This window comes from Oncorhynchus clarkii, chromosome 19 (genome assembly GCF_045791955.1).
Source record: "Oncorhynchus clarkii lewisi isolate Uvic-CL-2024 chromosome 19, UVic_Ocla_1.0, whole genome shotgun sequence".
NCBI classification, from domain to species: Eukaryota; Metazoa; Chordata; class Actinopteri; order Salmoniformes; family Salmonidae; genus Oncorhynchus; species Oncorhynchus clarkii.
The window spans coordinates 51,360,902-51,387,949 of NC_092165.1; the positions used below are offsets into that span (position 1 = coordinate 51,360,902).

General features: G+C 45.7%; 1 protein-coding gene across 1 annotated transcript; it reads left to right on the forward strand.

The window, feature by feature from the left end:
• Positions 1 to 1,541: 1,541 nt before the first annotated feature.
• On the forward strand, positions 1,542 to 26,393 carry LOC139374323 (homeobox-containing protein 1-like). Its single transcript, XM_071115354.1, has 10 exons — positions 1,542 to 1,743; positions 8,934 to 9,494; positions 16,530 to 16,615; positions 16,983 to 17,093; positions 18,905 to 19,061; positions 20,959 to 21,041; positions 22,914 to 23,009; positions 24,223 to 24,317; positions 25,503 to 25,586; positions 26,025 to 26,393. Exons 2-10 carry the CDS (start codon positions 8,935 to 8,937, stop codon positions 26,391 to 26,393), a joined length of 1,641 nt encoding a protein of 546 aa, XP_070971455.1. The 5' UTR covers positions 1,542 to 1,743; position 8,934.
• The last annotated feature ends 655 nt before the right edge of the window (positions 26,394 to 27,048 follow it).

A 27,048-nucleotide genomic window follows, 5' to 3' on the forward strand; every position in this document is an offset into this window, starting at 1 on the left:
TGCCTCAGGAAGTTCAAACAAAGTATCCAATTCAGGGAAGTCTAATTTATGATCTAAATGCTGGTCAGTGACCACTGATCTAATATCCCAAAGTTATTTTTGTCTGTAGGTAATAATGCAAAAAAAACTTTATTGAGCAAATTATGTTAAAAAAAAATTACTACAAAGTTGGCTAGGAGCTAGAACAGGACAACCATGTCTGTCGGCAGAGGGTTGACAAGATATTAACTGCTTATCTTCAACTTTTTTTATGAGAAATAATATATAACTCAGACACCCATACATACCCCACAAGTCATGCCACCAAGGGTCCCTTCACAGTCCCCAAGTCCAAAACGAATTCACGGCAATGCACAGTGTTATACAGAGCCATAATCACATGTAACTCTCATCCATCTCCAATTCCTCAAGCAAACAGCAAAATACCTTTAAAAAATGTATAAAACAACATCATGGCACAATAGGGATTGAGAAATGATACACACACACACAGACACACTCTAATACATGCATTATTCTTTAGTTATATTGTTAGTACTTTGTTATATTAAAAAAATGTGTGACTGTTCTTGTCTATCAGCGTATCAGTGTTTTGTTACTTGTCGTGTTTTATATTTTTGTGTGGGCCCCAGGAAGAATAGCTGCTGCTTCGGAAAAAGCTAATGGGGATCCAAATATGACAATAGGGGCGTCAGGGCCTCTTGAAATCCTTGCCGCCCAGACTGTGGAAAGCCACCAACAAAGCCACCAACAAATTAACAAAGACAACATTTTAAAGCATCTCTCAATCCGTTTGGTTGCTGAGCAAATTGAAAAAGCAACTACTCTCTAAAGAGGTAGGCAAGTTGTGGTGTTAAAAATGTTTGATTGGACTGTTGTGCAATACAGTGAGCTATGATGTCATAAAGGACATTTAACATGTCACACCAATCTAATTATGATTATCGCCCCTCCTTTATGACATACATCACTGCTGTACGATAAATTGAATGTTGAGGATTTCAACAGGGTGATAGATTGAAATGTGTCTATGGAATAGAGTTTTCTCCCATCACAGTATTCCAGTTACCTGTAGTGAGTAGGTAGACAATAACATGGCCAACAGAGAAAGTCTGTTTTAACACTTTGCTTCTTCCCTTATAGAGAGCTTACTGTTAAGTTAGGCTTGAAAGGGTGATTGGTTCTTACCCTCCATCATGACTCCAAGCCTGCCCTTGCCCTCTCCCTAGCCATAGACTTAACAGGCACTCAGCTACCGTCTCTCTCTCTCTCTCTCACACCATAAGCACACACACAACTCGATGAGAACACATTAACAATAAAGCAGTTGATTGCGGACTAATTTAGTGAATAATAAGTTTGATTGTCTCATTAGTCAAGAAGTCCGCCAGGGGGCGGTCAAAGTCAATCGAATATACTGTTACAAACAAAGCGTTTATCAAGGGTGCATTCAAGATCATATGTTTCTGGGACGTTGCTGCAACAGCAATTTCCAAAACTACGAATCCCAGGGAACCTCACCCCGCTTGCTATGTCAATATGGCCACTGTCAGACAGACAAAGGCACATCAATCTCGCCACGAAATGAAATGAGCAGACTAGAGGAGGGCGGCTGTCATTGTGAAAACCGTCTGGTGACTGTTCCTGTGTCGGGGATATAGAAGAGGACTTGTCGCGAGGACCAATTTAACACCGGGTTATTAAATGCTGTGGTGGACGGGGGCCCTAGATTCTAAGATCAAGGTAAGACTTGCAGCTAGTGAGTTAGCTAGCATAACTAGTATTTCTGCAGGCTCGCCCGCAGTCATTGGCACTGGTCCCAATGCTAGTCAGCAAGCTAACTTTAATAGCTAGCTAGCTAAGCGTTGCTGGTCAGTGGTAGAGGAGGGGCGAGAGATTTTACTCCGCCCAACATCTGTCCACGAAAATAAGCCCACGAAGTAAAAAATGTGTCTTTGGAGGTCAATGAGTGTCGAATTTGGTCAACAAAACATTTAATTGCTAATTTGCTACGTGAGGCTTTTGTAATATATTAGACATTTCGTAGTGGTTTGATATAAGTGGCCTCACGTGGCATTTCGGTAATTTGGAAAAAATGACTTTATATTGGAGTTGTGCCTGTTGTCATAGAGACAGACTCATCATGGATATAACCAGTTTTAGCATGGACATTGCTATTGAGAGCTTTCACAATTTTAAAAGTAGTCAACTGGGTGGGGATTCCTATGAATTAGGAGCTATCAGCCAATGAAGAAGAAAATTGACTACTTTAAAAAGGGAGATGCTATAATATCACATATCGAGAGGCCTCATCTTTGTATCTATCTACCTGTGTCCTGTTCACATGCATTGTGTCCTCTCATTGGCTAGAATGGTGGTGCATATTCATTAAGTAAACCATTTACTGTTTTTAAGAAGCAAACGGAGCAAAACAAGAGTTTATATTGGACAAATTCAGGTAAGTCCCTCCCCGTTTTGTTCCGTTTAATAAACGTTTTGTTACAGAATTTGCGTTAAGAATACATCCCTGGTCTTGCCTCCTATCCATTGTTAGATTGGTCTTTGTCAGTGGTCACTTTATAGCTAATGCCAGGTCAGCTTTTATGAAGTCGTTGGAAAAGTCTACTTGCTCTATAGAGGTTGTAAATATTACTAGCTAGCTAACTAGCGAGATGTCATAGCTACAACAAAGATTTGTATAACTAAACCAAGATAGATCACAGCCTGTCATTTCCAATAAGACCAAATGAGTCAGTGTGCAGAAGCAAGCACGAGCTAGCGAGATATTATTTATGTGTTCTCGCATGTATCCGCATATTTTCGTTAGGGAACGCCTATTCTGTGAAGTTAGCGTGTGCAATAACTACATTTCCCTTTGCAGTCCTTCTAAACAATGTGATTTAAAAAAACAAACTTTGTAAAGGGTAATGTCTACAAAACTTGGTCCAACAGATTTTAGTTTGGGGAACAGCACTGTATTGGGAGAAAATGTTTCATCGATGAGAACATTTGCCGAATTTCTGCCTAAATCCATCTCGTTCCATCTTCTCCCACTGCAGGACAGTGGGCTTCCTGTAACTACCATATTTAGTGGTGAGTGGAAACGCCAAGAGGATGCTTCACATTTACACATCCGGTGAAATATCTGTGTCATTGTTCTATCGGTGGCTACAACATTAGTTTATATATTTGTCAAGCTAACTAACTAGCTAGTAATTAACGGTACCCTGTAGATATTTGTCATTGAACAACCATACTCAACTAATTAGATCACTAGCTAGCAACATGAATTTTGAACACAAGCCATGCCATACTCAACTGGTTAGATGGTTCATGTCAAACAGAACTATTTGCAAAGGTTGGCTAAGTAAGCCAGAGCTGGAGCGTGATTGAACACCCCTCCTGTCCCCAAACACTTAGCAAACTGTTGTCAACTCTTACCCCTGGGGTGTTAGCTTGCTGTTTATCTACAGGTTATACATATGGTTTTTGCATTGCATAACTGTTTGGACTGTGTTTGAGTTATTAGATTGTTCCATGATGCATGGGCGTTCGTTTCCCTGTTGATTCACCATGATTGTCATTTGAGTCACCATGTTGAAAGCCCCCACTTAATTTGAATCTAGACACGCACCTGATACCAAACTGACACTCCTTTGAAATAAAACATTCTATTTTATACATTATGCACTCGCATCACATACTTTGAGGCATTTGACTATAGCTTTTGAAAGTAAGCAACCCTAACAGGGTTGGTTTAACAGGTTGGTTTAACTACAACCACAAGCTAAAGATTGACTTGTCAACCAAATGTTTGCTTGTCATTGATTAAACTAATTACTTGTCTTTAGATGACAGTAAACTGTTCCAACTCTGGTCAATGTTTGAGTCTCCCTAGTTAAGCATGCACATGTTTCTTCTAGTCCAAAGTTGTATATCATTACTCAGGTTACCCATTGCATTTCCCTGTGTAGGCTCTGTGTTGCAAGGCTAGATTAGCAGTCAGTGTTCGCAATACAAAACCACAGTACAGACAGACACCAAATTCACCAGCGGTGTAGGCCCTTTCATTACGCCGATTCGGTTTTGCAACAGAAACCGTTTACTCCAAAAGGAAAACCTTTTGCACTGAAAACAAGAGTTTCTATTGGACAGATTCAGGTAGGTCTCTCCCCGTTTCCTTCCGTTTGCTTCCATTGGTTCCTAAACTGTAAACTGTTTTTGTTGGAAGATGGTGTATAATAAATACACCCCAGTATCCACCTTTCACCAGGTACCTGGTAACCCATAAGGTTTCTAGGCACATTGAGTGAGGGAAAGTTTGCCATTTGCTGTGAAGCTACTAGCTAGTGGCTACCTTCCACATGTGGCTAAATACATCTTCCTGGCACCTACTCTTTTCCAGGGGTCCTAACGATTCAACTAAACAGTTTACAAGCTTGGAATGGTTTATTAGACATGGAAAAATGTGTAGCTTCAGGCTAAGCTCTTTTAGCTTGTGTACCAGTCTTTTCGTGCCATCATGCCACTCCTTTCAACTCCTTGTCATGCCAAACAGTTGGAATGATGGCACAAACAGATCTGGGACCAGGCTACGATCTTTTGCTCCTGAGGACTATAATTTCCTTGGCATTGCAATTTCCAGCACAAACATGGTACAATAGATGCAAAGAGGTCAGTGGAATGCAGACTGTGGGGGAGAGAAGGACGCTGGATTGGCGCACGTTCAACCAATCTGATCTCACAATCAGTCATGATTGATGTATTGTAACAGACCGACAATGTGGCTACTAAAGTCCCATTTTGATATGTTTGGCTGTTTTCACTGCATATCATTTAGAAGTTGTTACTTTTCAGGTTTAGAAGAAGTGACTGCTAAATGCTAACTCCCATTCATATGAGCTGGTAGCATAGCTAGCATACAGAAATCTGTGGTGGTAGTCCAAGTCGTTTTTTAACTGCAATGCAGTTGATTGGTGACGATGACATGAACATGTATTGGGGTTGACATCCATACAAGCATTACAACTCAAATGGTTTGCCTCAACATGGTGTGAAATACACACAGAAACAATAGCCTAAATGTAGGCTAATTTTGCTGGGGGGCAATGAGGAGATGCTGGATCTTTCCCCCACGCGTTTCCATGGCATTTCTATTGCTTGGGTTGCGTTCCATTGACCTCTTTATCGCATCTATGGTTTCACATTCGGAATATGCTAATAGTTGCATCCACTTGTGTAGTATAAGTCTCCCAGTCAGACTCAAACATGCTCAGTACATGTGTGTAAGACACTCTGCTTAGTGTGTTCTGACACACACAATGAGGCTCTCAGGGCATAGTCAAGTGGGCATAGATTTCTCTCTCTCTCTCTCTTCACGCCGCCCTTCATCCCTCTCTCCCTCCGGTCTTTCTGCTGAGTAGAGATCTATAAAGATAATTGACCAGTGCTAGTCAACTCAGCAGTATTAAACCTCTGTCCTCCCCAGAGCCTCTGCACCAGAGGAAGACGGGAAGGTCAGGGAGTTAAAGATTTGTGGAGAAACTTGTTTTACTGAACCAAGGAGCAGCAGCTTGACTCCAGCCCAGGGTTTGTAAATTGCAGACTGACTGACTATAATTGTTTCTTATGGTTTCTTCTTTTTGTTCCTGCCCACACCTAGCTGGCACACCTGATTCAACTAGTCAAGCCCTGGATGATTAGCCCAGTTAATTTATTAGTTGTGTCAGGTGAGTTTGCACGGGGCTAGAGCAGAACATATATGGTAGGTTTTGGTGTGTTGTATAAGGCTGTACATAACATATAGGCTATATGCAGGTCTCATTAGCACAGATAGAACAATGAGACAGATGTTTCACAGGATGTATAAATCTAAAGAATCTGGTTTGCATTTCCACTCACTACTGAATATGGTGATGAGAGGAATCCCAGTGGCTGGCAGTGGGAGAGTATGGAGCGAGATGATTTCTGACAACATTCTGCACATTTTGGCATCTAGGATGCATTTGATCTCAATGCAGTTTTATTTCCCCAAAACTAGAATCTATTACAAACAAAGTGGACTAAGTTTTGTAGACTTTGCGAAAGTTTCTAAAAATGCCATTGTTTAGAAGGCGTGCAAGGGTGAATTGAGTTATTTGCACACCCGCACTTCAGAGTAGGAAATCCCTAACGGAATATGGGGATACATGCTAGAACGCGGCACATAGGATCTCGCTAGCTCGTGCTCGGCTCGGCCCACCTTGCTTGTTCTGCCTACTATAATTAATTTGCTCCCATTGGAAACGACAGGCTGTTGTTTATCTTGGGTTCGTTATCTTTGTCACTATTGTGTAATATGGATTAAGACTAAGTCTTTCTCCACCAGCCTTCATTCAGTAGGTCTAGACACCAGCCTTCATTCAGTAGGTCTAGACACTAGCCTTCATTCAGTAGGTCTAGACACTAGCCTTCATTCAGTAGGTCTAGACACCAGCCTTCATTCAGTAGGTCTAGACACTAGCCTTCATTCAGTAGGTCTAGACACCAGCCTTCATTCAGTAGGTCTAGACACTAGCCTTCATTTAGTAGGTCTAGACACTAGCCTTCATTCAGTAGGTCTAGACACTAGCCTTCATTCAGTAGGTCTAGACACTAGCCTTCATTCAGTAGGTCTAGACACTAGCCTTCATTCAGTAGGTCTAGACACTAGCCTTCATTCAGTAGGTCTAGACACTAGCCTTCATTCAGTAGGTCTAGACACTAGCCTTCATTCAGTAGGTCTAGACACTAGCCTTCATTCAGTAGGTCTAGACACTAGCCTTCATTCAGTAGGTCTAGACACTAGCCTTCATTCAGTAGGTCTAGACACTAGCCTTCATTCAGTAGGTCTAGACACTAGCCTTCATTCAGTAGGTCTAGACACTAGCCTTCATTCAGTAGGTCTAGACACTAGCCTTCATTCAGTAGGTCTAGACACTAGCCTTCATTCAGTAGGTCTAGACACTAGCCTTCATTCAGTAGGTCTAGACACTAGCCTTCATTCAGTAGGTCTAGACACCAGTCTTCATTCAGTAGGTCTAGACACCAGTCTTCATTCAGTAGGTCTAGACACCAGCCTTCATTCAGTAGGTCTAGACACTAGCCTTCATTCAGTAGGTCTAGACACTAGCCTGTGTGCGTGTGCGCTCGTATGTCCATGCATGTTTCTGTGCACCTGCGCCTGTGTGTCCTCTACTGTTTTTGACCCTGTCTGTTTCTGTCTGCCTGTTTGAACTGTACTGCGCTTTTTAATGTGTGTGTGTGTCCTGGCTGTGTATGTATGTTTTGCACAAAACTGTATGTACTTGTCTATCTGATATCCTATACACTGTCCTATGACTCATCCCCGCTCTCTTTTAAAGGGAAAATGTGGAGGTTGGCCGCTTGGGACAGAGATTTTTCTTGGCATTTTTCCCAAGTCACACTCTCTCTTAACCCCCTCCTTTTCGCCTCTCAATCTTTCTTCTCGCTCTCTCTCCCTCTTATGCATGTGTTCTCTGTCAGCTCTTTCTCTCTCTCACACATACAGTTCGCTCTCTTTCTATTTCCATCTCTCACCCTCCTCCCCCCGTTCACACTATCTAAGTCTGTCTCTGTCTGTCTGTCTCCGTCTGTCTGTGTTGGTAGAATAATCCATTTAATGTCTGTGCTGCAGCTCCTGGACCAGTCTTCACTAAGCATGCTGCTGATGAGGAGATAGTGTGTAAGCTGTATGATGTTTGTTCGTGAGTGCATATGTGTCTCAGTGTAGCCTTTTGTAAGAGCTGCCATAGTCTCCCGCATAATAATAGGTTATGTCAACATGTCTTATGTCTATGCAGCAGTTTTCTGGATGTGTACCAGGCAGGGCCTAAGGGATGGTAGTAGTTTTCTGGATGTATACCAGGCAGGGCCTAAGGGATGGTAGTAGTTTTCTGGATGTATACCAGGCAGGGCCTAAGGGGGTGGTAGTAGTTTTCTGGATGTATACCAGGCAGGGCCTAAGGGATGGTAGTAGTTTTCTGGATGTATACCAGGCAGGGCCTAAGGGATGGTAGTAGTTTTCTGGATGTATACCAGGCAGGGCCTAAGGGATGGTAGTAGTTTTCTGGATGTATACCAGGCAGGGCCTAAGGGGGTGGTAGTAGTTTTCTGGATGTATACCAGGCAGGGCCTAAGGGATGGTAGTAGTTTTCTGGATGTATACCAGGCAGGGCCTAAGGGATGGTAGTAGTTTTCTGGATGTATACCAGGCAGGGCCTAAGGGATGGTAGTAGTTTTCTGGATGTATACCAGGCAGGGCTTAAGGGATGGTAGTAGTTTTCTGGATGTATACCAGGCAGGGCCTAAGGGGGTGGTAGTAGTTTTCTGGATGTATACCAGGCAGGGCCTAAGGGATGGTAGTAGTTTTCTGGATGTATACCAGGCAGGGCTTAAGGGATGGTAGTAGTTTTCTGGATGTATACCAGGCAGGGCCTAAGGGGGTGGTAGTAGTTTTCTGGATGTATACCAGGCAGGGCCTAAGGGGGTGGTAGTAGTTTTCTGGATGTGTACCAGGCAGGGCCTAAGGGATGGTAGTAGTTTTCTGGATGTGTACCAGGCAGGGCCTAAGGGGAGGGTAGTAGTTTTCTGGATGTGTACCAGGCAGGGCCTAAGGGAGGGTAGTAGTTTTCTGGATGTGTACCAGGCAGGGCCTAAGGGCTGGTAGTAGTTTTCTGGATGTGTACCAGGCAGGGCCTAAGGGATGGTAGTAGTTTTCTGGATGTGTACCAGGCAGGGCCTAAGGGATGGTAGTAGTTTTCTGGACAGGGGTATATACAATACAGCAACAGCCCCCATCTCTCAAAACATCCATCAATCCCTGAATGTATCATCCCTCTCTCCTCCTTTCTCCATTCAGCCTATCTAAACCCTTCTCCTCTCTCCCTCTCCAGGATGTCTCGGTATACCGACGAGCCTCGTTTCACCATTGAGCAGATTGACCTGCTCCAGCGGCTGAGGAGGACAGGGATGACCAAGCCAGAGCTCCTCCATGCCCTGGACATCCTGGAAAGACTGGATCACCAGCACGGACACAAGTTTGGACGCCGTCCCCAGCCCGCCTATCAGGGACCGACGCCCAATTACAACACTAATTCAACATCTTCTTCGGCGTCCTCATCAACGTCCACGACCGCCACACAGACTGGTTACCTGGAGAATGGGAGTGGAAGTGGCGGGAATGGCCTGTCGCCGTCGCCTAGCAACAACTATGATATGTCACCGCCCCCTCCGGCAGTTGTATCCGACCCAGTTGCTATGGCAGTGGTGGCGCAGAACGGGCATGGGGTTGGTGGCGGCGATGAGCTGGTTGCCGTGACGAACGGGAAGTTGTCTCCACCACGGTTTCCTGACAGTGTAGGCGCGGTGAGTGGCGGCGTGACGGGGAGCGGTTACGGGTTTGAGGCCAGCGAGGAGGAACTAGACGTGGACGACAAAGTTGAGGAACTCCTGAGGTGAGGAGGAGGAGCCTGTTTTTTTCTGAACACATCAATAGGCACAACATGAGAACCAAACAAACTACATTTTACACTACCTCGACGTGTTACGTTACCTCGACGTGTTACACTAACCTCGACGTGTTACGCTACCTCGACGTGTTACGCTACCTCGACGTGTTACACTAACCTCGACGTGTCTTAATAAGAATCCTCATTTTTGTTTTGGGTTTTTAAAGTTTTCTAGTGAACTGGATCCGGAGCCCAGAGTTTAGTAATGCATTAGGTGACACCTGTCTCTAAACATAGGCACCACATCAGACACACACACACACGACCTGTCCGTAAACCTTTTCGCTGCTCTTTTGTATTGTGTGTTGTTCGCAGTGATAGTCAGTATTGATCTAGATGGAGTGATGAAAAGGGAAGGAGAGAAAAATGGCAATGAATTTCTGGCAGCTCAGTGCTGCCTCTGATTCTCTCACGTTTTCAATGAAGAGGAATCAATATAAATGTAAATGAGAAGACAGTGTATCGACAGACAGAAGAAAGTGAGTGTGTGGTTCTAGTGTTTTCACAGACACGTCACATCTATGGGAATTGCTCTCCCCCCTTGTTCTCGCTCTCCCCCTTGTTCTTGCTCTCGCTCTCGCTTTCCCCCTTGTTCTTGCTCTCTCGCTCTCGCTTTCCCCCCTTGTTCTTGCGCCCTCGCTCTCCCTCTCCCCCCTCGCCCTCGCTCTCCCCCCTCGCCCTCGCTCTCCGCCCCTCGCTCTCCGCCCCTCGCTCTCCCCCCTTGCTCTCGCTCTCCGCTCTCCGCCCCTCGCTCTCCGCCCCTCGCGCTCTCCCCCCTCGCGCTCTCCGCCCCTCGCTCTCGCTCTCTGCCCCTCGCTCTCTGCCCCTCGCTCTTGCTCTCCTCTCTCTCTCGGCTCTCCCCCTCGGCTCTCTCCCCTCCTTGGCTCACGTTCTGTCTTTTGTCACTTTCACTCTGACAATCACACACAACCATAAATTATGTTTAGTTATAGTTCTGTTCTTCTAAAGTTTTGTTTCTGGATGGGGTTTCTGAATCTGATGGGTTTATGCTGCCAGTAGATGCCAATGTTTCAAATAGGCCTAGCTTGTGTATCACTAGCAATCACCAGCTAACAGGGAAGAAATCTGAGGGCGAGCACAGAGCATGACTGGGCCAAGCTAGAACAGCTTGTGAAGTTGCTGGAGCCTTTCGCAAATCCAAACTGACATCCAGTCGCTGTCTGATTTGGTTCTGTGCCTTCTCAACCTTGAGGCACACTTGCAGTCAACTACTGTTGCAAAACAGTTGGCACAGGTCCTCCTGAAGTCACTGTGTGACTTCGCATGCATACTGACTCCTCTGGTAGCCAACTTCTATCCAACCCCTGGAGCAGCTTGCCTGATGGACCCAAGTGTGTCTCAGGCACGTCGCTCAACAGATGGCGTCACTATGAGTATTTTGTACTTCAGAAAATTAGAGGGTACAGCCGTGGAGCGGCAGGACCCCAGGAAGATGCCAACACGATGAATCTAGCATGTTTAGACTCTCCAGTTCTGGGAGGCAAGGATGGCTGGTTATTGAAAGCTGTGTTCGTGGAGAGAATATTATCCGTCTTTGGACAACTGCCGTCAGGCTTGAGAAACCCAACGACCAACTCTTTGGAACGCAGTCTTCTAGTAGGTGAACCAGAATATTGTTTGGTTGAACAGAAACACACACAAGCTGTCTGGCTGTGAACTGATAGATTTGTAAAGAAGTGTTGTATTGCATATGTTTTTACATCTGTTTTTATTAACCCTGTAGGAAGGGGTTAGTGATACTGTTTGTATTAACCCTGTTGGAAGGGGTTAGTTAGTGATACTGTTTTTATTAACCCTGTAGGAAGGGGTTAGTGATACTGTTTGTATTAACCCTGTTGGAAGGGGTTAGTTAGTGATACTGTTTATTAACCCTGTTGGAAGGGGTTAGTGATACTGTTTGTATTAACCCTGTTGGAAGGGGTTAGTTAGTGATACTGTTTTTATTAACCCTGTAGGAAGGGGTTAGTGATACTGTTTGTATTAACCCTGTTGGAAGGGGTTAGTTAGTGATACTGTTTTTATTAACCCTGTAGGAAGGGGTTAGTTAGTGATACTGTTTTTATTAACCCTGTAGGAAGGGGTTAGTGATACTGTTTGTATTAACCCTGTTGGAAGGGGTTAGTTAGTGATACTGTTTATTAACCCTGTTGGAAGGGGTTAGTGATACTGTTTGTATTAACCCTGTTGGAAGGGGTTAGTTAGTGATACTGTTTGTATTAACCCTGTAGGAAAGGGTTAGTTAGTGATACTGTTTTTATTAACCCTGTTGGAAGGGGTTAGTGATAAATGTTTAATATTACAGAAACATAACATGTCATGTGACATGACTTCATTAGTTGATTTCCCCCCCCCCCATCTTTCTGTCAGGTAAAGATACATGATGATTCTTTCATCTACTAAAGTAAAAACACAACAACATTGGATTGGTGTAAACATGGGCAAGAGTTTCCTTCCACCATTTCTCTTGCACCAGTCTAATGATTTATAATTTAAACATAACCAAACCTATGTCCTGGACATGGAGTTGTGAGTCCTCTATTGGCCAAAAGCCAACGTTAGCCATGGCAGTGCCATTGAGTACTTATACCATTTTATTTAGGGACTTCCATTAGTTGGAGTCGTGACAGATCAGGAGGGATCAGCCAATGAATTTTACTTGTGAAGAAGAAAATGTGACTTTCAGATGGAGAAGGACTCAATGGTGCTGTCCATGCTCTCACAAACACCATCATGACACAGTGTTACGAATCCCTTTTGGCCCGACAGTCTAGGGGGGATGGTAAATAGACCCGTAACATAACTCATAATAATTCTAATAGTGACAAAGTAAAAGTGTGAACGAAATAACCAGGACAACTGAAATCTACCGTCAAACTCAGGGTTTATTTATAAACACACGGTAATGGGGGGAACAGGAAAAGGGGCTGAGCTGGACCCAAGGAAAGAAACAATAAGTATTCAAAAATACCCCTAAGCTAGACTAGCCTATTTCAACAACAGCTAACTAACTAACCAAAAATACAGTGGGTGGTCCGCCCAGTTCTAACTAGTGTATTTAACAAAGTCTGCCTACGGGTAGTGTATGCCCATGGGCGACTTGTCTTGGTTTCCCCTTTTCCCACTAGCAATCAAACACAATAACCAAAACAATACTCACAGGTGATGACAAAGTGCTATGGAGGTGCTCAAACAAAAGAGAGGTTAAGACACAAAGAGAGAGTGGAAAGGAACTGTGATAGGGTAGGAAACAGGAGGAGGTGTGTCTTCTGATTGTTGATTGGATTGGTGACTGATTGGGGAGTGATGATTTTCACCTGTGAGGGGAGAAGGAGAGAAAAGAAACACACACACAGGATACACACACCGGATACTTGTATCCGTAACACACAGATACAGAGATGTTATGTCTATGGTCCTGGCCCATCACTGTATGTATTAGTGCCCCCAGTGGCAAGAAGTAACATCACAAAAAACACACCATATGCCTCCAACACTTCGCCTCCCAGGCTGCTGTCTGTCCATAACACTGAAACTAAATCATATAAACAGGAAATAGAAATGTGTTTATGGAACTGAAACTATACTGAACAAAAATATAAACGCAACAATTTCAAAGATTTTACTGAGTTACAGTTCATATACTGTAATGAAATCAGTCAATTTAAATTAATTCATTAGGTCCTAATCTATGGATGTCACATGACTGGGAATAGAGATATGCATCTGTTGGTCACAGATATCCTAAAAATAAAAAGTAGGGGCGTGTATTAGAAAACCAGTCAGTATCTGGGGTGACCATCATTTGCCTCATGCAGCCCGACACATTTCCTTCGCATAGAGTTGATTGTGGCCTGTGGAATGTTGTCCCACTCCTCTTCAATGGCTGTGCCAAGTTGCCGGATATTGACGGGAACTGGAACACTGTCATACACGTAGATCCAGAACATCCCAAACAGGGCCTAAAATTGACTTTTTGGTCCACCAGCCACTCAAATATTTTTGCTGCTAACCATTTTTTTTCTGTTAAAATTACACCAACAAAACACAAAAAATGGATTAGCGTGCTTTGTAATGTTTCTAAAAAAATAAATATATTTACCCGTAAGAAGTAATGTGGTATATTGTTTATTTTCTTTTGTGACCTTCGTCTTTTAAACATATCACAGATGAGACTAAAATATTCACCTGCCCCTTTAAGGGTGGGATGTTACCATGGTAACGTGACTCCTGTCATGTTTGCATACGTGCGTCCGCCATCCTGTGCAATTGTATTTTGTCCCCCCACACCAAATGTGATCAGGACACGTAGTTTGAAATATCAAAACAAACTCTGAACCAATTATATTCATTTGGGGACAGGTCGAAAAGCATTAAACGTTTATGGCAATTTAGCTAGCTTGCATTTGCTATCTAATTTATCCTATTTAGCTAGCTAGCTTGCTGTTGCTATCTAATTTATCCTATTTAGCTAGCTAGCTTGCTGTTGCTATCTAATTTATCCTATTTAGCTAGCTAGCTTGCATTTGCTATCTAATTTATCCTATTAGCTAGCTAGCTAGCTTGCTGTTGCTAGCTAATTTGTCCTGGGATATACACATTGAGTTGTTATTTTACCTGAAATGCACAAGGTCCTCTACTCTGACAATTAATCCACACAAACGGTCAACCGAATCGTTTCTAGTCATCTCTCCTCCTTCCAGGCTTTCTCTTCTTTGGACTTTATATGGCGATTGGCAACTTTCCTAATAAGGGTTATTACCATAATCGACCTCAGTTCATCTTTCAATCACCCATGTGGGTATAACCAATGAGGAGCTGGCATGTGGGTATATCCTTCTAAAAGCCAATGAGGAGATGGGAGAGGCAGGATAGAATCAACTTCTATTTTAGCTCCTGGCAACGCAGACGTTTGTTGGCGCGCGCAGCGTGGGTGCAATGATTGAATAACATGTATGTGCAAATTTATTTTGCAGCGCACGTGACGCGACTGGTGTGGCCAGCATGATTGAGTCTGACTAGTAGAGGCGTTAGGTTGTTTTCGAGAAGACAACGCATCTTATGAACAAAACAATGTAAATAGCCAAGAAACACAAGTATATTAGACCAACCTTTATGCCTGTGCGCAGCTCTTCACGTGCACACAGCCCCCAGGCAGGCAGTTTTGCAGTGCGAATTGGGATAGGCTACATAGGATTCCTAGTTCTTTGTCTTTGAGGGAATATTTTACCAGCGATGAAAGAAAAGGGCAGAAATACTTTTAGAAAACAGCTACTGCAGCATTTATTGGACTATAAATATGACAAAACTTGAAATGCTGTCGCTGTGGAGCCCTGACCACCCGCCAACATGGCTGGTGAAATACACATCTTACCGCCAATGCCAAAATCTACCCGCATTTGGCACGTGGTGGCTGTTAGGCCCTGATCCCACACATGCTGAATGGGTGAAACGTCTGGTGAGTATGCAGGCCATGGAAGATCGTGGGGCTGTGTATTACCAAGCTGAAACATGAGGTGATGGCGGCGGAGGAAAGGCATGACAATGGGCCTCAGGATCTCGTCACAGTATCTCTTTGCATTCAAATTGCCATTGATTTAAAATGCAATTGTGTTCGTTGTCCGTAGCTTATGCCTGCCCATACCACAACACCACCGCCACCATGGGGAACTATATTTACAACATTGACATTAGCAAACCGCTCGCCCAGTCGACTCCATACATGCTATCTGCCCGGTACAGTTGAAACCAGGATTCATCCGAGAAGAGTACACCTCCAGCATGCCAGTGGCCATCGAAGGTGAGCATTTGCCTACTGAAGTCAGTTACGACCCCAAACTGCTGTCAGGGCAAGACCCTGGTGAGGACAACGAGCACACAGATTAGCTTCCCTGAGACAGTTTCTGACAGTTTGTGCAGAAACTATTTGGTTGTGCAAACCCACAGTTTCATCAGCTCTTCAGGTGGCTGGTCTTAGACGATCCCACATGTGAAGAAGCCGGATGTGGAGGTGCTGGGCTGGCGTGATTGTGAGACCGGTTGGACATACTGCCAAATTCTCCAAAATTATGGAGGCGGCTTATGGTAGAGAAATTAACATTAAATTCTCTGGCAACAGCTCTGGTGAACATTCCTGCAGTCAGCATGCCAATTGCACGCTCCCTCAAAACTTGACATCGGTGGCATTGTGTGACACAACTGCACATTTTAGTGCCAAATTTGAGAGACGCTTTTTGTGCGTATGGAACATTACAGGCTCTTTTATTTCAGGTCATGAAACATTCGACCAACACTTTACATGTTACGTTTATATTTTTGTTCAGTATAAATAGAGTAAGTCTGAAAAGTCTAAAAAGTCTTAACTGACAAATTAATAATAGCTAAATATTTATATATACAGTACCAGTCAGCAGTTTATTACTCATTCAAGGGTTTTTCTTTATTTTGACTTTTTTCTACATTTTAGAATAATAGTGAAGACATCAACTATGGAATAACACACATGACATCATGTAGTAACCAAAAAACAAAAATATATTTTAGATTCTTCAAAGTAGCTACCCTTTGCCTTTGTTCAAAGCTGTCAATCTTGGCATTCTCTCAACCAGCTTCATGAGGAATGCTTTTCCAACAGTCTTGAAGGAGTATATTAAAACAAAATGACAACTAATAACCTTGGCATACACACATTTTCTCTGCACTTACCCCTATTCTCCTTGCTTTCTCTCAGCCCCTCATATTTCCTTTTTTTCATTCAGTCTTTCCTTCCTATCCAACTCAATTGTACTTTCCGGTCTACCGCTCTTCATGGCTTATCTTCATTTTCTAATTTCCTCTCCGTCTTTCCACATCACCTCTCTCTTTTCTCGAGCTTCCTAGGAAAGAGAACATTGTTCTCTTTTCTATTTTTCCTCTCTCTCTCTTTCTCTCGCTCTCTCACTCTTTCTCTCTCTCTCCGTCCAGAAGGGACAGTGCCATAATCAAGGAGGAGATCAAGGCATTCCTGGGGAACAGGCGCATCTCTCAGGCAGTGGTGGCTCAGGTCACAGGTCAGTATGCTTCCTAGTGGCTAATACAGCACACTACATACTACTATGTTGGAGTGGAACTGTGCTCACTTTGGTGTACACTTAAAACAGAGTCATCATAATGATTGCTAGGAGTGCTAGTGTGGCTTGAATGGCACATAGCAAGTACTTCATCCACTGTATATGCATTGGCTAGGTAATACATCTGGCTTTCTGTGCTCTTTCTCCCTTTCCCTCCTCCATATGTTTCTCTCTCTGTCTCTTTCTGTCCCCCCTCCCTGCCTCTGTGCCTCCCCGCATCCCTGCCTCCCTGACTCCCCGCCTCCCTGCCTCCCCGCATCCCTGACTCCCTGCCTCCCCGCATCCCCGCCTCCCTGCCTCCCTCCAGGTATCAGTCAGAGTCGTATCTCCCACTGGCTGCTGCAGCAGGGCTCGGACCTTAGCGAACAGAAGAAGAGGGCCTTCTACCGCTGGTACCAGCTGGAGAAGACCACCCCTGGTAATGCCCACCACCACCACCCGCATGCCCAGTCCCACCACCACTTCCACGTCCTCCACCCGTTGGCAGACCCCCTCCTCAGCCCCCCCACCTCCAGCCTCCTCCCGTCTGTCCAGTCCCTCTTCAGTTGTTCCACCCGTTCCATCCACTATTAGACACTCTCTCTGATTCTGCACAAACTAGAGAGGGCAGAAGGGGTTATACGATGACAACTGATTGGTGAGTTCATTGACTATTTCTTGACATTCTATGGCTGGAAAGTAATGATGGCCCTTCCAAATCCTCGCTATGTATCCCTAAACTGTTACTTTTGCCCAATGTAATGCACTTTTCTAGGGGTCACTAATGCCAAATCTGTCTTTGTTTGTAGCCACTACATGTGACGACACTACCCATATGCCCTCTTGCACCCCCTCTGTTTCGATGGACATAGCTTTTCCTCAGACATGCCTCATGCAGTATTAAAGTCCTTCCCCCAAACTGTTCCAGTCAGTATTTGTCCTGCCCCAAATCATGTTACAGCACCTTTCAAACTCCCCTACAACCTGTTTCTGCCCCCACAACCCCATTGTGTGTCTGACTCCATCTTGTGTCCAAATGTGTCACTTCCCATTTCCTGTGTCCCTCCCTGCCCTCTGGGTGCAGCAGCCAATAAGCTATCACAGCCACAAATATTCAAATGCTCATTAGTGGCAGGTGTTTATGAGTAGCATTATTTGTAGTTGTATAGCTATGATGTTGCTAATACAATTGAGTAGAAATGTAAAGTGCTTTAAGCACTGTATAAACCTAATTGAATACGTTATTATGATGACTATAGCTAGGCCTTAAAGAGTACTGGTGTCTGACTGTATATGACCATGGTGAAAAACAGATTTTTTAATAAAAAGCAAACTTGTGAAATCACACCGGCCTCTGTGTCTGTGTTGAGGGGAGGGTGTAGTGGCGCGCCCTGGTGGACTGTGTATGTCACAGCACCTATAGACAATTACTGTTAGTGTGTACAGTGCTACATACAGCAGATCTATTTACATCCAGGCTTCCAGCCCTGCTGTACTGCAGGTTGTTCTTCTTTCTCCCTAGTCATTCATTGATTGTGTGATCCATGCCACTAAATGGACTATTGGGCCAATCAAAGGTCTTTATTGGTCCCTGATTAGAGGGGAATAAACAGCAGTGATGTGGAACTCGAGGCCCTGATTTTAAAACCTGCTGATCTGTGTTGACTATCGATCTAGATGGATGACATATTATTGTAGTTTATTATTTTAGTTACAATAAAAAAAATAAAAAACAAGCCTAGATGTGAGTCATAGATTTGCAGTCAGGAAGTAATACATGGAGGTTCTAGTCTCAAGCACAAGCAAGAACATCCATAGGTCGTCCCAACCCACCTTTCCCCTGGCTGTGTGTGTGTGTGTCACAGCCATCCAGCAGCTTTCCTTGTTCATTAGGTTAATGCTCTGTGGTGCCAGAAACACCAACACTCACTAGATACTGTAAACGATTCCATATTTCTGTCCAGGCACACACACACTACATTTGATGAGGCTTCAGAGGGGGTTCACTGTGAATTGTCCACAGTCCAGGTTCTTCTTTTATAATCGCCACACAGCCAATATAACACTAAAGTTATTGTTCTAATATACAATAGGGTGCTGAATCATCATAAATGTACTCGTCAACAATGAAAATCACAGCATTTTTCAAATAGATTTCAAACATTCTGAACGTTTCACCTCACTAAATACACCCGTGGCTAGTTACATCATGGTTGTATTTCCATGGTTACATCATGGTTGTGTCTCCAGGTGCAACTCTGACGATGCGACCAGCCCCCATGGCTCTGGAGGACGTGGTGGAGTTGCGGCAGACTCCGCCCCCTATAAGCTCCACCCCCGGGAGCTTCCGTCTGCGCAGAGGCAGTCGCTTTACCTGGAGGAAAGAATGTCTGTCTGTGATGGAGAGGTGAGAGGGAGTGGTGAGGAGGAGAGAGGGAGAGGTGAGGAGGAGAGAGGGAGGGAGTGGTGAGGAGGAGAGAGAGAGGGAGTGGTGTGGAGGAGAGAGAGAGAAGGAGGGAGTGGTGAGGAGGAGAGGGAGTGGTGAGGAGGAGATAGAGGGTGAGGAGGAGAGGGAGAGGTGAGGAGGAGAGAGAGAGGGAGGGAGAGGTGAGGAGGAGAGAGAGAGAGAGGGAGAGGTGAGGAGGAGAGAGAGAGAGAGGGAGTGGTGAGGAGGAGAGAGAGAGGGAGTGGTGAGGAGGAGAGAGAGAGGGAGTGGTGAGGAGGAGAGAGAGAGGGAGTGGTGAGGAGGAGAGAGAGAGGGAGTGGTGAGGAGGAGAGAGAGAGGGAGTGGTGAGGAGGAGAGAGAGAGGGAGTGGTGAGGAGGAGAGAGAGAGGGAGTGGTGAGGAGGAGAGAGAGAGGGAGTGGTGAGGAGGAGAGAGAGAGGGAGTGGTGAGGAGGAGAGAGAGAGGGAGTGGTGAGGAGGAGAGAGAGAGGGAGTGGTGAGGAGGAGAGAGAGAGGGAGTGGTGAGGAGGAGAGAGAGAGGGAGTGGTGAGGAGGAGAGAGGGAGTGGTGAGGAGGAGAGAGGGAGTGGTGAGGAGGAGAGAGGTAGAGGTGAGGAGGAGAGAGGTAGAGGTGAGGAGGAGAGCGGGAGTGGTGAGGAGGAGAGCGGGAGTGGTGAGGAGGAGAGGGGGAGTGGTGAGGAGGAGAGGGGGAGTGGTGAGGAGGAGAGCGGGAGTGGTGAGGAGGAGAGGGGGAGTGGTGAGGAGGAGAGGGGGAGTGGTGAGGAGGAGAGAGGGAGTGTTGAGGAGGAGAGAGAGAGGGAGTGGTGAGGAGGAGAGAGAGAGGGAGTGGTGAGGAGGAGAGAGAGAGGGAGTGGTGAGGAGGAGAGGGGGAGTGGTGAGGAGGAGAGGGGGAGTGGTGAGGAGGAGAGGGGGAGTGGTGAGGAGGAGAGAGGGAGTGTTGAGGAGGAGAGAGAGAGGGAGTGGTGAGGAGGAGGGAGAGAGGGAGTGGTGAGGAGGAGGGAGAGAGGGAGTGGTGAGGAGGAGGGAGAGAGGGAGTGGTGAGGAGGAGGGAGAGAGGGAGTGGTGAGGAGGAGGGAGAGCGGGAGTGGTGAGGAGGAGAGGGGGAGTGGTGAGGAGGAGAGGGGGAGTGGTGAGGAGGAGAGAGGGAGTGTTGAGGAGGAGAGAGAGAGGGAGTGGTGAGGAGGAGGGAGAGAGGGAGTGGTGAGGAGGAGGGAGAGAGGGAGTGGTGAGGAGGAGGGAGAGAGGGAGTGGTGGTGAGGAGGAGGGAGAGAGGGAGTGGTGAGGTGAGGAGAGGGAGTGGTGAGGTGAGGAGAGGGAGTGGTGAGGAGGAGAGAGGGTGAGGTGAGGAGGAGAGAGGGAGTGGTGAGGTGAGGAGGAGAGAGGGAGTGGTGAGGTGAGGAGGAGAGAGGGAGTGGTGAGGTGAGGAGGAGAGAGGGAGTGGTGAGGTGAGGAGGAGAGAGGGAGTGGTGAGGTGAGGAGGAGAGAGGTAGAGGTGAGAGGAGGAGAGAGAGAGGGAGAGGTGAGGAGGAGAGAGGGAGTGGTGAGGTGAGGAGGAGAGAGGGAGTGGTGAGGTGAGAAGGAGAGAGGGAGTGGTGAGGTGAGGAGGAGAGAGGGAGTGGTGAGGTGAGGAGGAGAGAGGGAGTGGTGAGGTGAGGAGGAGAGAGGGAGTGGTGATGGGGAAAGAGTTGAGGAGGAGGGATAGGTTGAAAGGGAGCCAGATGGGACGTGTTGTTGTTGTGCTAGATAAGGGGTGTTCGTGGGGAAAGGAGCTTCCGTTACATTTGGAACAAAGTGAATATTGCCTAGTAAACAGTGTGGTTATTTGTGTTTTCTCTTCCAGTTACTTCAATGAGAACCAGTACCCTGATGAAGCTAAAAGAGAGGAGATCTCTAACGCCTGCAACGCTGTCATCCAGAAGCCAGGTGAGAACCAGCAGGAGGAAAGTCTAGAGAAAGGACAGTGCCTTCAGAAAGTATTCAAACTCCTTTACTTTTTCCCCAAATATTTTTTTACAAAGTAAGATTAAAATGGATATAATAGTTAAACACAAAATGACAATCTACACAAAATACAATTTTAAGCAATTTTATTAATGGAAAATATAACACTACCTTGATTAGATAAGTATTGAACCCTGTGAGTCCATGCATGTTAGAATCACCTTTGGCAGCGATTACAGAGTCTTTCAGGGGCCTCATTTATCAATCAGGCACAAATCTGAGTCTTTCAGGGGCCTCATTTATCAATCAGGCACAAATCTGAGTCTTTCAGGGGCCTCATTTATCAATCAGGAACAAATCTGAGCTTTAACCTTGGGATCATTTCCACACAAAGTGTGAGATTTATCAACATGATTGTTTGCTTTAGAGTGTGGTAAATGTACGCACAGCCATGCCCATGAGTACGCACAGCCATGCCCATGAGTACGCACAGCCATGCCCATGAGTACGCACAGCCATGCCCATGAGTACACACAGCCATGCCCATGAGTACGCACAGCCATGCCCATGAGTACGCACAGCCATGCCCATGAGTACGCACAGCCATGCCCATGAGTACGCACAGTGCCAAGTGGTGGAATAAGGAAACTGCTTGTCAAGCGCAGAATGGGGAAAATATATGTTGAAATTGTGAGAGTAATAATTAAATCATTTTCGATTTCATTTTGAATTCATATAACATATTTTGACAGGATATATGCTGTATAATTTGATCACATCAGTGCATTCGTTACCATTATATCCATATAAAATAGGTCTACAGTAATGTGTGAAATGATTAAATACGGGGATCTTGCTGTGTTGGAAGATTTGACACAAGCTGCATTTGGCAGAGAGCCGTTTTTAGAGACAGAAGCGAACATGTCAGCAGGCGGCTTGCAGACCGGAATCTCACAGCCCTCGATGAGTCAATCATCAGCAAAATGAACTTTACCAAACAATTTCCATACACCATCACACAACAGATTGAAGTCGAGGTGTTTCTTTGCCATCAATGGGTTCCCGAATACGAACAGAGCAATAGACGGCACCCACATCGCCATAAAAGCATTTCTCCTTTGCCGACATAATTAATCCACCTGACGTTGTGGCATATCAAGAAGCTGATTAAAGAGCATGATCATTACACAGGTTCACCTTGTACTGGGGACAATAAAAGGTCACTCTAAAATGTGCAGTTTTGTCACACAACACAATGCCACAGATGTCTCAAGCTTTGAGGGAGTGTGCAATTGGCATGCTGACTGCAGATAATTGCAAGTACATTTTTCTACCATAAGCATTGCCCACCCATGTCTGCCCACCCATGTCTGCACACCCATGTCTGCCCACCCATGTCTGCACACCCATGTCTGCCCACCCATGTCTGCCCAGTCATGTGAAATCAGTAGATTAGGGCCTAACACATTTATTTCTATTGACTTATTTTCTTATGAACTGTAACGCAGTAAAATCGTTGCAATTTGTGTTTATATTTTTGTTCAGTATATGTGACTTAAGCACATTTTTACTCCTGAACTTATTTAGGCTTGACATTACAAAATAGTTGACTCTCAAAATACTTACTGACTCTAGACATTTCAGCTTTACATTTTTTATTAATTTGTAAACATTTCTAAAAATAAAATATACATAAATCCACTTTGACATTGAGATGTTGTGTGTAGACAAACAATTCAGGCTGTAACATAACAAAGTGGAAAGTCCAGGGGTGTGAATACTTTCTGATGGCCCTGTATGTACTGTAAGTACACTTGTAACACTGAGAATGTGTGCGTGTGTTTGTGAGTGCAGGGAAGAAGCTGTCTGATCTGGAGAAGGTCACGTCTCTGAAGGTCTACAACTGGTTCGCCAACCGACGCAAAGAGATCAAGAGACGTGCCAACATAGGTAACGTTTCCGACCCCCTCGGGGTGTGTGTCTGTGTGTGAGAGAGGGTCTGTATGTCAGTGTGTGTGTGTGTGTGTGGTAGAGAATCTGTGTGTGTGGTAGAGAATCTGTGTGAGTCTGTCTCTGTGTGTGAGAGAGAGAGTCAGTGTGTGTGGTAGAGAGTCTGTGTCAGTGTGTGTGGTAGAGATTCTGTGTGTGTGGTAGAGAGTCTGTGTCAGTGTGTGTGGTAGAGAGTCTGTGTCAGTGTGTGTGTGTGTGATAGAGAGTCTGCGTGTCAGTGTGTGTGAGAAAGAGAGTCTGTGTGTGTGGTAGAGAGTCTGTGTGTGTGGTAGAGAGTCTGTGTTAGAGAGTCTGTGTGTCAGTGTGTGTGTGTGGTAGAGAGTCTGCGTGTGTGGTAGAGAGTCTGCGTGTGTGGTAGAGAGTCTGCGTGTCAGTGTGTGTGTGGGGTAGAGTCTCTGTGTCAGTGTGTGTGTGGGGTAGAGTCTCTGTGTCAGTGTGTGTGTGTGGGGTAGAGTCTGTGTGTCAGTGTGTCATGAGAATTTTCTATCTCAATGGTTGAATTCAACTACTACTCAAAGCTTTGTTTATTTCCCGAAGGTTGTAAGGCTTCAGTTAATAAAGAAGTAGACAGTCTCAGATTCTGCAATAGATCAATACTTTATTCAGAGAGCGCTCTGTCTTCAAAATGAGAACACAATCTTTTTATAGCACACACACACACACACATGAACTCGCATCAGTAGAAACTCCACCTCTCTTTAGGTGGGCTGTAGTTTTCCAAAGTTCACATACATACATATACTTCTGCAACATGTTTCATCATCTTCTGCAAGCTATTTCTAACAGTTTCCTCCTCCCTAGGGTGGGGAGGTCTCTTTCCAGTTATTAGTTTCACCGTTATCACAAGTCGACAGTTCAGTTGTTCTTGAATGTCTCAACTATACCCAGCTCGTATTGCGAAATAGTAACACAATGGCCTAGTCACACACATTATTAGATTATGACTCTTAACACATTTCATACAATTATATGGTTTCAGGGTGGAATACTTTAGTCATTATCTTAAACATAACAAATATTTTATCACAGTGTGTATGTGTGGTAGAGTCAGTGTGTGTGTGGTAGAGTCTGTATGTCAGTGTCTGTGGTAGAGAGTCTGTGTGTGTGTGGTAGACATCAGATATGTTATGATCAGGTCTGTTTTTTACCGAAGAAGCAGCAATCCTGGAGAGCCATGGGATTGAAGTCCAGAGCCCTGGAGGACACTCCAACAGCGACGAAATCGACGGGAATGACTTCTCTGACCAGGTAACCACCCGTAAGAAAGTGGAGTGGTCCAGAACCCATGCACTTTGTTGTATCTGACAGGTGGTCTATGATACACATGGATCACCCCTGAGAAAGTGAAATGTTCTCTCCCAGTTTGTGTTGTATGTTGTAGCCAAGGGTCGTGGTTTAACACCTTGCCTCTTTGTTTACCTACAGGGCTGTGAGGTTCCTTTGTTTGAGAAGAGAGCTGTGACCAGACCTTTCAGTCTCAGTCTCTTTGTTTACCTACAGGGCTGTGAGGTTCCTCTGTTTGAGAAGAGAGCTGTGACTAGACCTTTCAGTCTCTTTGTTTACCTACAGGGCTGTGAGGTTCCTCTGTTTGAGAAGAGAGCTGTGACTAGACCTTTCAGTCTCTTTGTTTACCTACAGGGCTGTGAGGTTCCTCTGTTTGAGAAGAGAGCTGTGACTAGACCTTTCAGTCTCTTTGTTTACCTACAGGGCTGTGAGGTTCCTCTGTTTGAGAAGAGAGCTGTGACTAGACCTTTCAGTCTCTTTGTTTACCTACAGGGCTGTGAGGTTCCTCTGTTTGAGAAGAGAGCTGTGACCAGACCTTTCAGTCTCAGTCTCTTTGTTTACCTACAGGGCTGTGAGGTTCCTCTGTTTGAGAAGAGAGCTGTGACTAGACCTTTCAGTCTCAGTCTCTTTGTTTACCTACAGGGCTGTGAGGTTCCTTTGTTTGAGAAGAGAGCTGTGACTAGACCTTTCAGTCTCTTTGTTTACCTACAGGGCTGTGAGGTTCCTTTGTTTGAGAAGAGAGCTGTGACCAGACCTTTCAGTCTCAGTCTCTTTGTTTACCTACAGGGCTGTGAGGTTCCTCTGTTTGAGAAGAGAGCTGTGACTAGACCTTTCAGCCTCTTTGTTTACCTACAGGGCTGTGAGGTTCCTTTGTTTGAGAAGAGAGCTGTGACCAGACCTTTCAGTCTCAGTCTCTTTGTTTACCTACAGGGCTGTGAGGTTCCTCTGTTTGAGAAGAGAGCTGTGACCAGACCTTTCAGTCTCAGTCTCTTTGTTTACCTACAGGGCTGTGAGGTTCCTCTGTTTGAGAAGAGAGCTGTGACTAGACCTTTCAGCCTCTTTGTTTACCTACAGGGCTGTGAGGTTCCTCTGTTTGAGAAGAGAGCTGTGACCAGAACCTTTAGTCTCAGTCTCTTTGTTTACCTACAGGGCTGTGAGGTTCCTCTGTTTGAGAAGAGAGCTGTGACTAGACCTTTCAGTCTCAGTCGACGAGACCTGTCCTCTCCCACACAGGTACTGTATCCTGTTACAACTCCTATTGTATTATGGTTTACATATTCATACTGTACTCCATGTTTGGTACAGAACTTTTTCTCTATACCAAATCTGTTAGACGGGTAGCTAATCAGCAAGTGGGGGGGGGGACAAATTCTTATAATTTGTTTGCATGCGTTTGACCATGCGAACCAGTTGTTTTCTGTAACCGAACAAGGGTGCGTCTCAAGCAGATTCTCCATCTGAAAAAGCAGGACAGTGGAAATCAACCTGTTAAGACTTTAGCTATCCATGTCTTTCAGGTCAGTGTAGGTCAGGGGTCACGAACCCAGATGTGGTCTGTGAACTGATTTGTGGTTTTGCATAGTAAATGCGCCACTCAGTTGTCTGTGTCAGGGTTGAAGACCACAGATGTGTAAACATGACCCAAGACTCCTCCCCCTCTTGCGGTTGCAGGTTCCCACCCTGCTGCCAAGCTGGCTGGCGGCTTGGCCCGGCTCGGGCAGGGGGGGCTTGGCCGTCCAGAGGGCCAGCTCTCTGATTTGCCGATCCTTGCTCTCGGGAGCGAGTCTCGCTCAGGGGGCAGGGACGGAGGGTTCCAGACTGACGGGTGTGTCCTGGTCTGCCCCCTCCCCCCCCTCCCTCCAGGACGACTCCTCCACCAATCACAGCAATGCCCTGGAGCACCAGGATCCCATCACTCTCGCAGTGGAGATGGCGGCCGTCAATCATAGCATCCTCGCCCTGGCCACGCAGGCGGGGGGAGGATTGGCCCTGGGCGGGACAGGCAGTGACATCAAGACCGAGGTGGTGGAGCCCAACTAGGGGGGGGGGGGACTGTGGATGAGCGGGAGGGATGAGCGGGACGGATGAGAGGGACGGAAAGATGTGTGTATACATGACAGTATGAACGAGGGAGGGAACGGTGTGTGTGTGTGTGTACATGACAGTATGAACGAGGGAGGGAACGGTGTGTGTGTGTGTACATGACAGTATGAACGAGGGAGGGAACGGTGTGTGTGTGTGTACATGACAGTATGAACGAGGGAGGGAACGGTGTGTGTGTGTGTACATGACAGTATGAACGAGGGAGGGAACGGTGTGTGTGTGTGTACATGACAGTATGAACGAGGGAGGGAACGGTGTGTGTGTGTGTACATGACAGTATGAACGAGGGAGGGAACGGTGTGTGTGTGTGTACATGACAGTATGAACGAGGGAGGGAACGGTGTGTGTGTGTGTGTACATGACAGTATGAACGAGGGAGGGAACGGTGTGTGTGTGTGTACATGACAGTATGAACTAGGGAGGGAACGGTGTGTGTGTGTGTACATGACAGTATGAACGAGGGAGGGAACGGTGTGTGTGTGTGTACATGACAGTATGAACGAGGGAGGGAACGGTGTGTGTGTGTGTACATCACAGTAAGAAAGAGGGAGGGAACGGTGTGTGTGTGTGTACATGACAGTATGAACGAGGG

Bases quoted from the DNA above. Each gene is read 5' to 3' on its own strand.
- LOC139374323 (XM_071115354.1), top strand. From the start codon at position 8,935: ATGTCTCGGTATACCGACGAGCCTCGTTTCACCATTGAGCAGATTGAC. The intron at 9,495-16,529 runs GTGAGGAGGAGG...CTCTCCGTCCAG, and splicing joins AAAGTTGAGGAACTCCTGAG to AAGGGACAGTGCCATAATCA. The intron at 24,318-25,502 runs GTAACCACCCGT...GTTTACCTACAG, and splicing joins GGAATGACTTCTCTGACCAG to GGCTGTGAGGTTCCTCTGTT.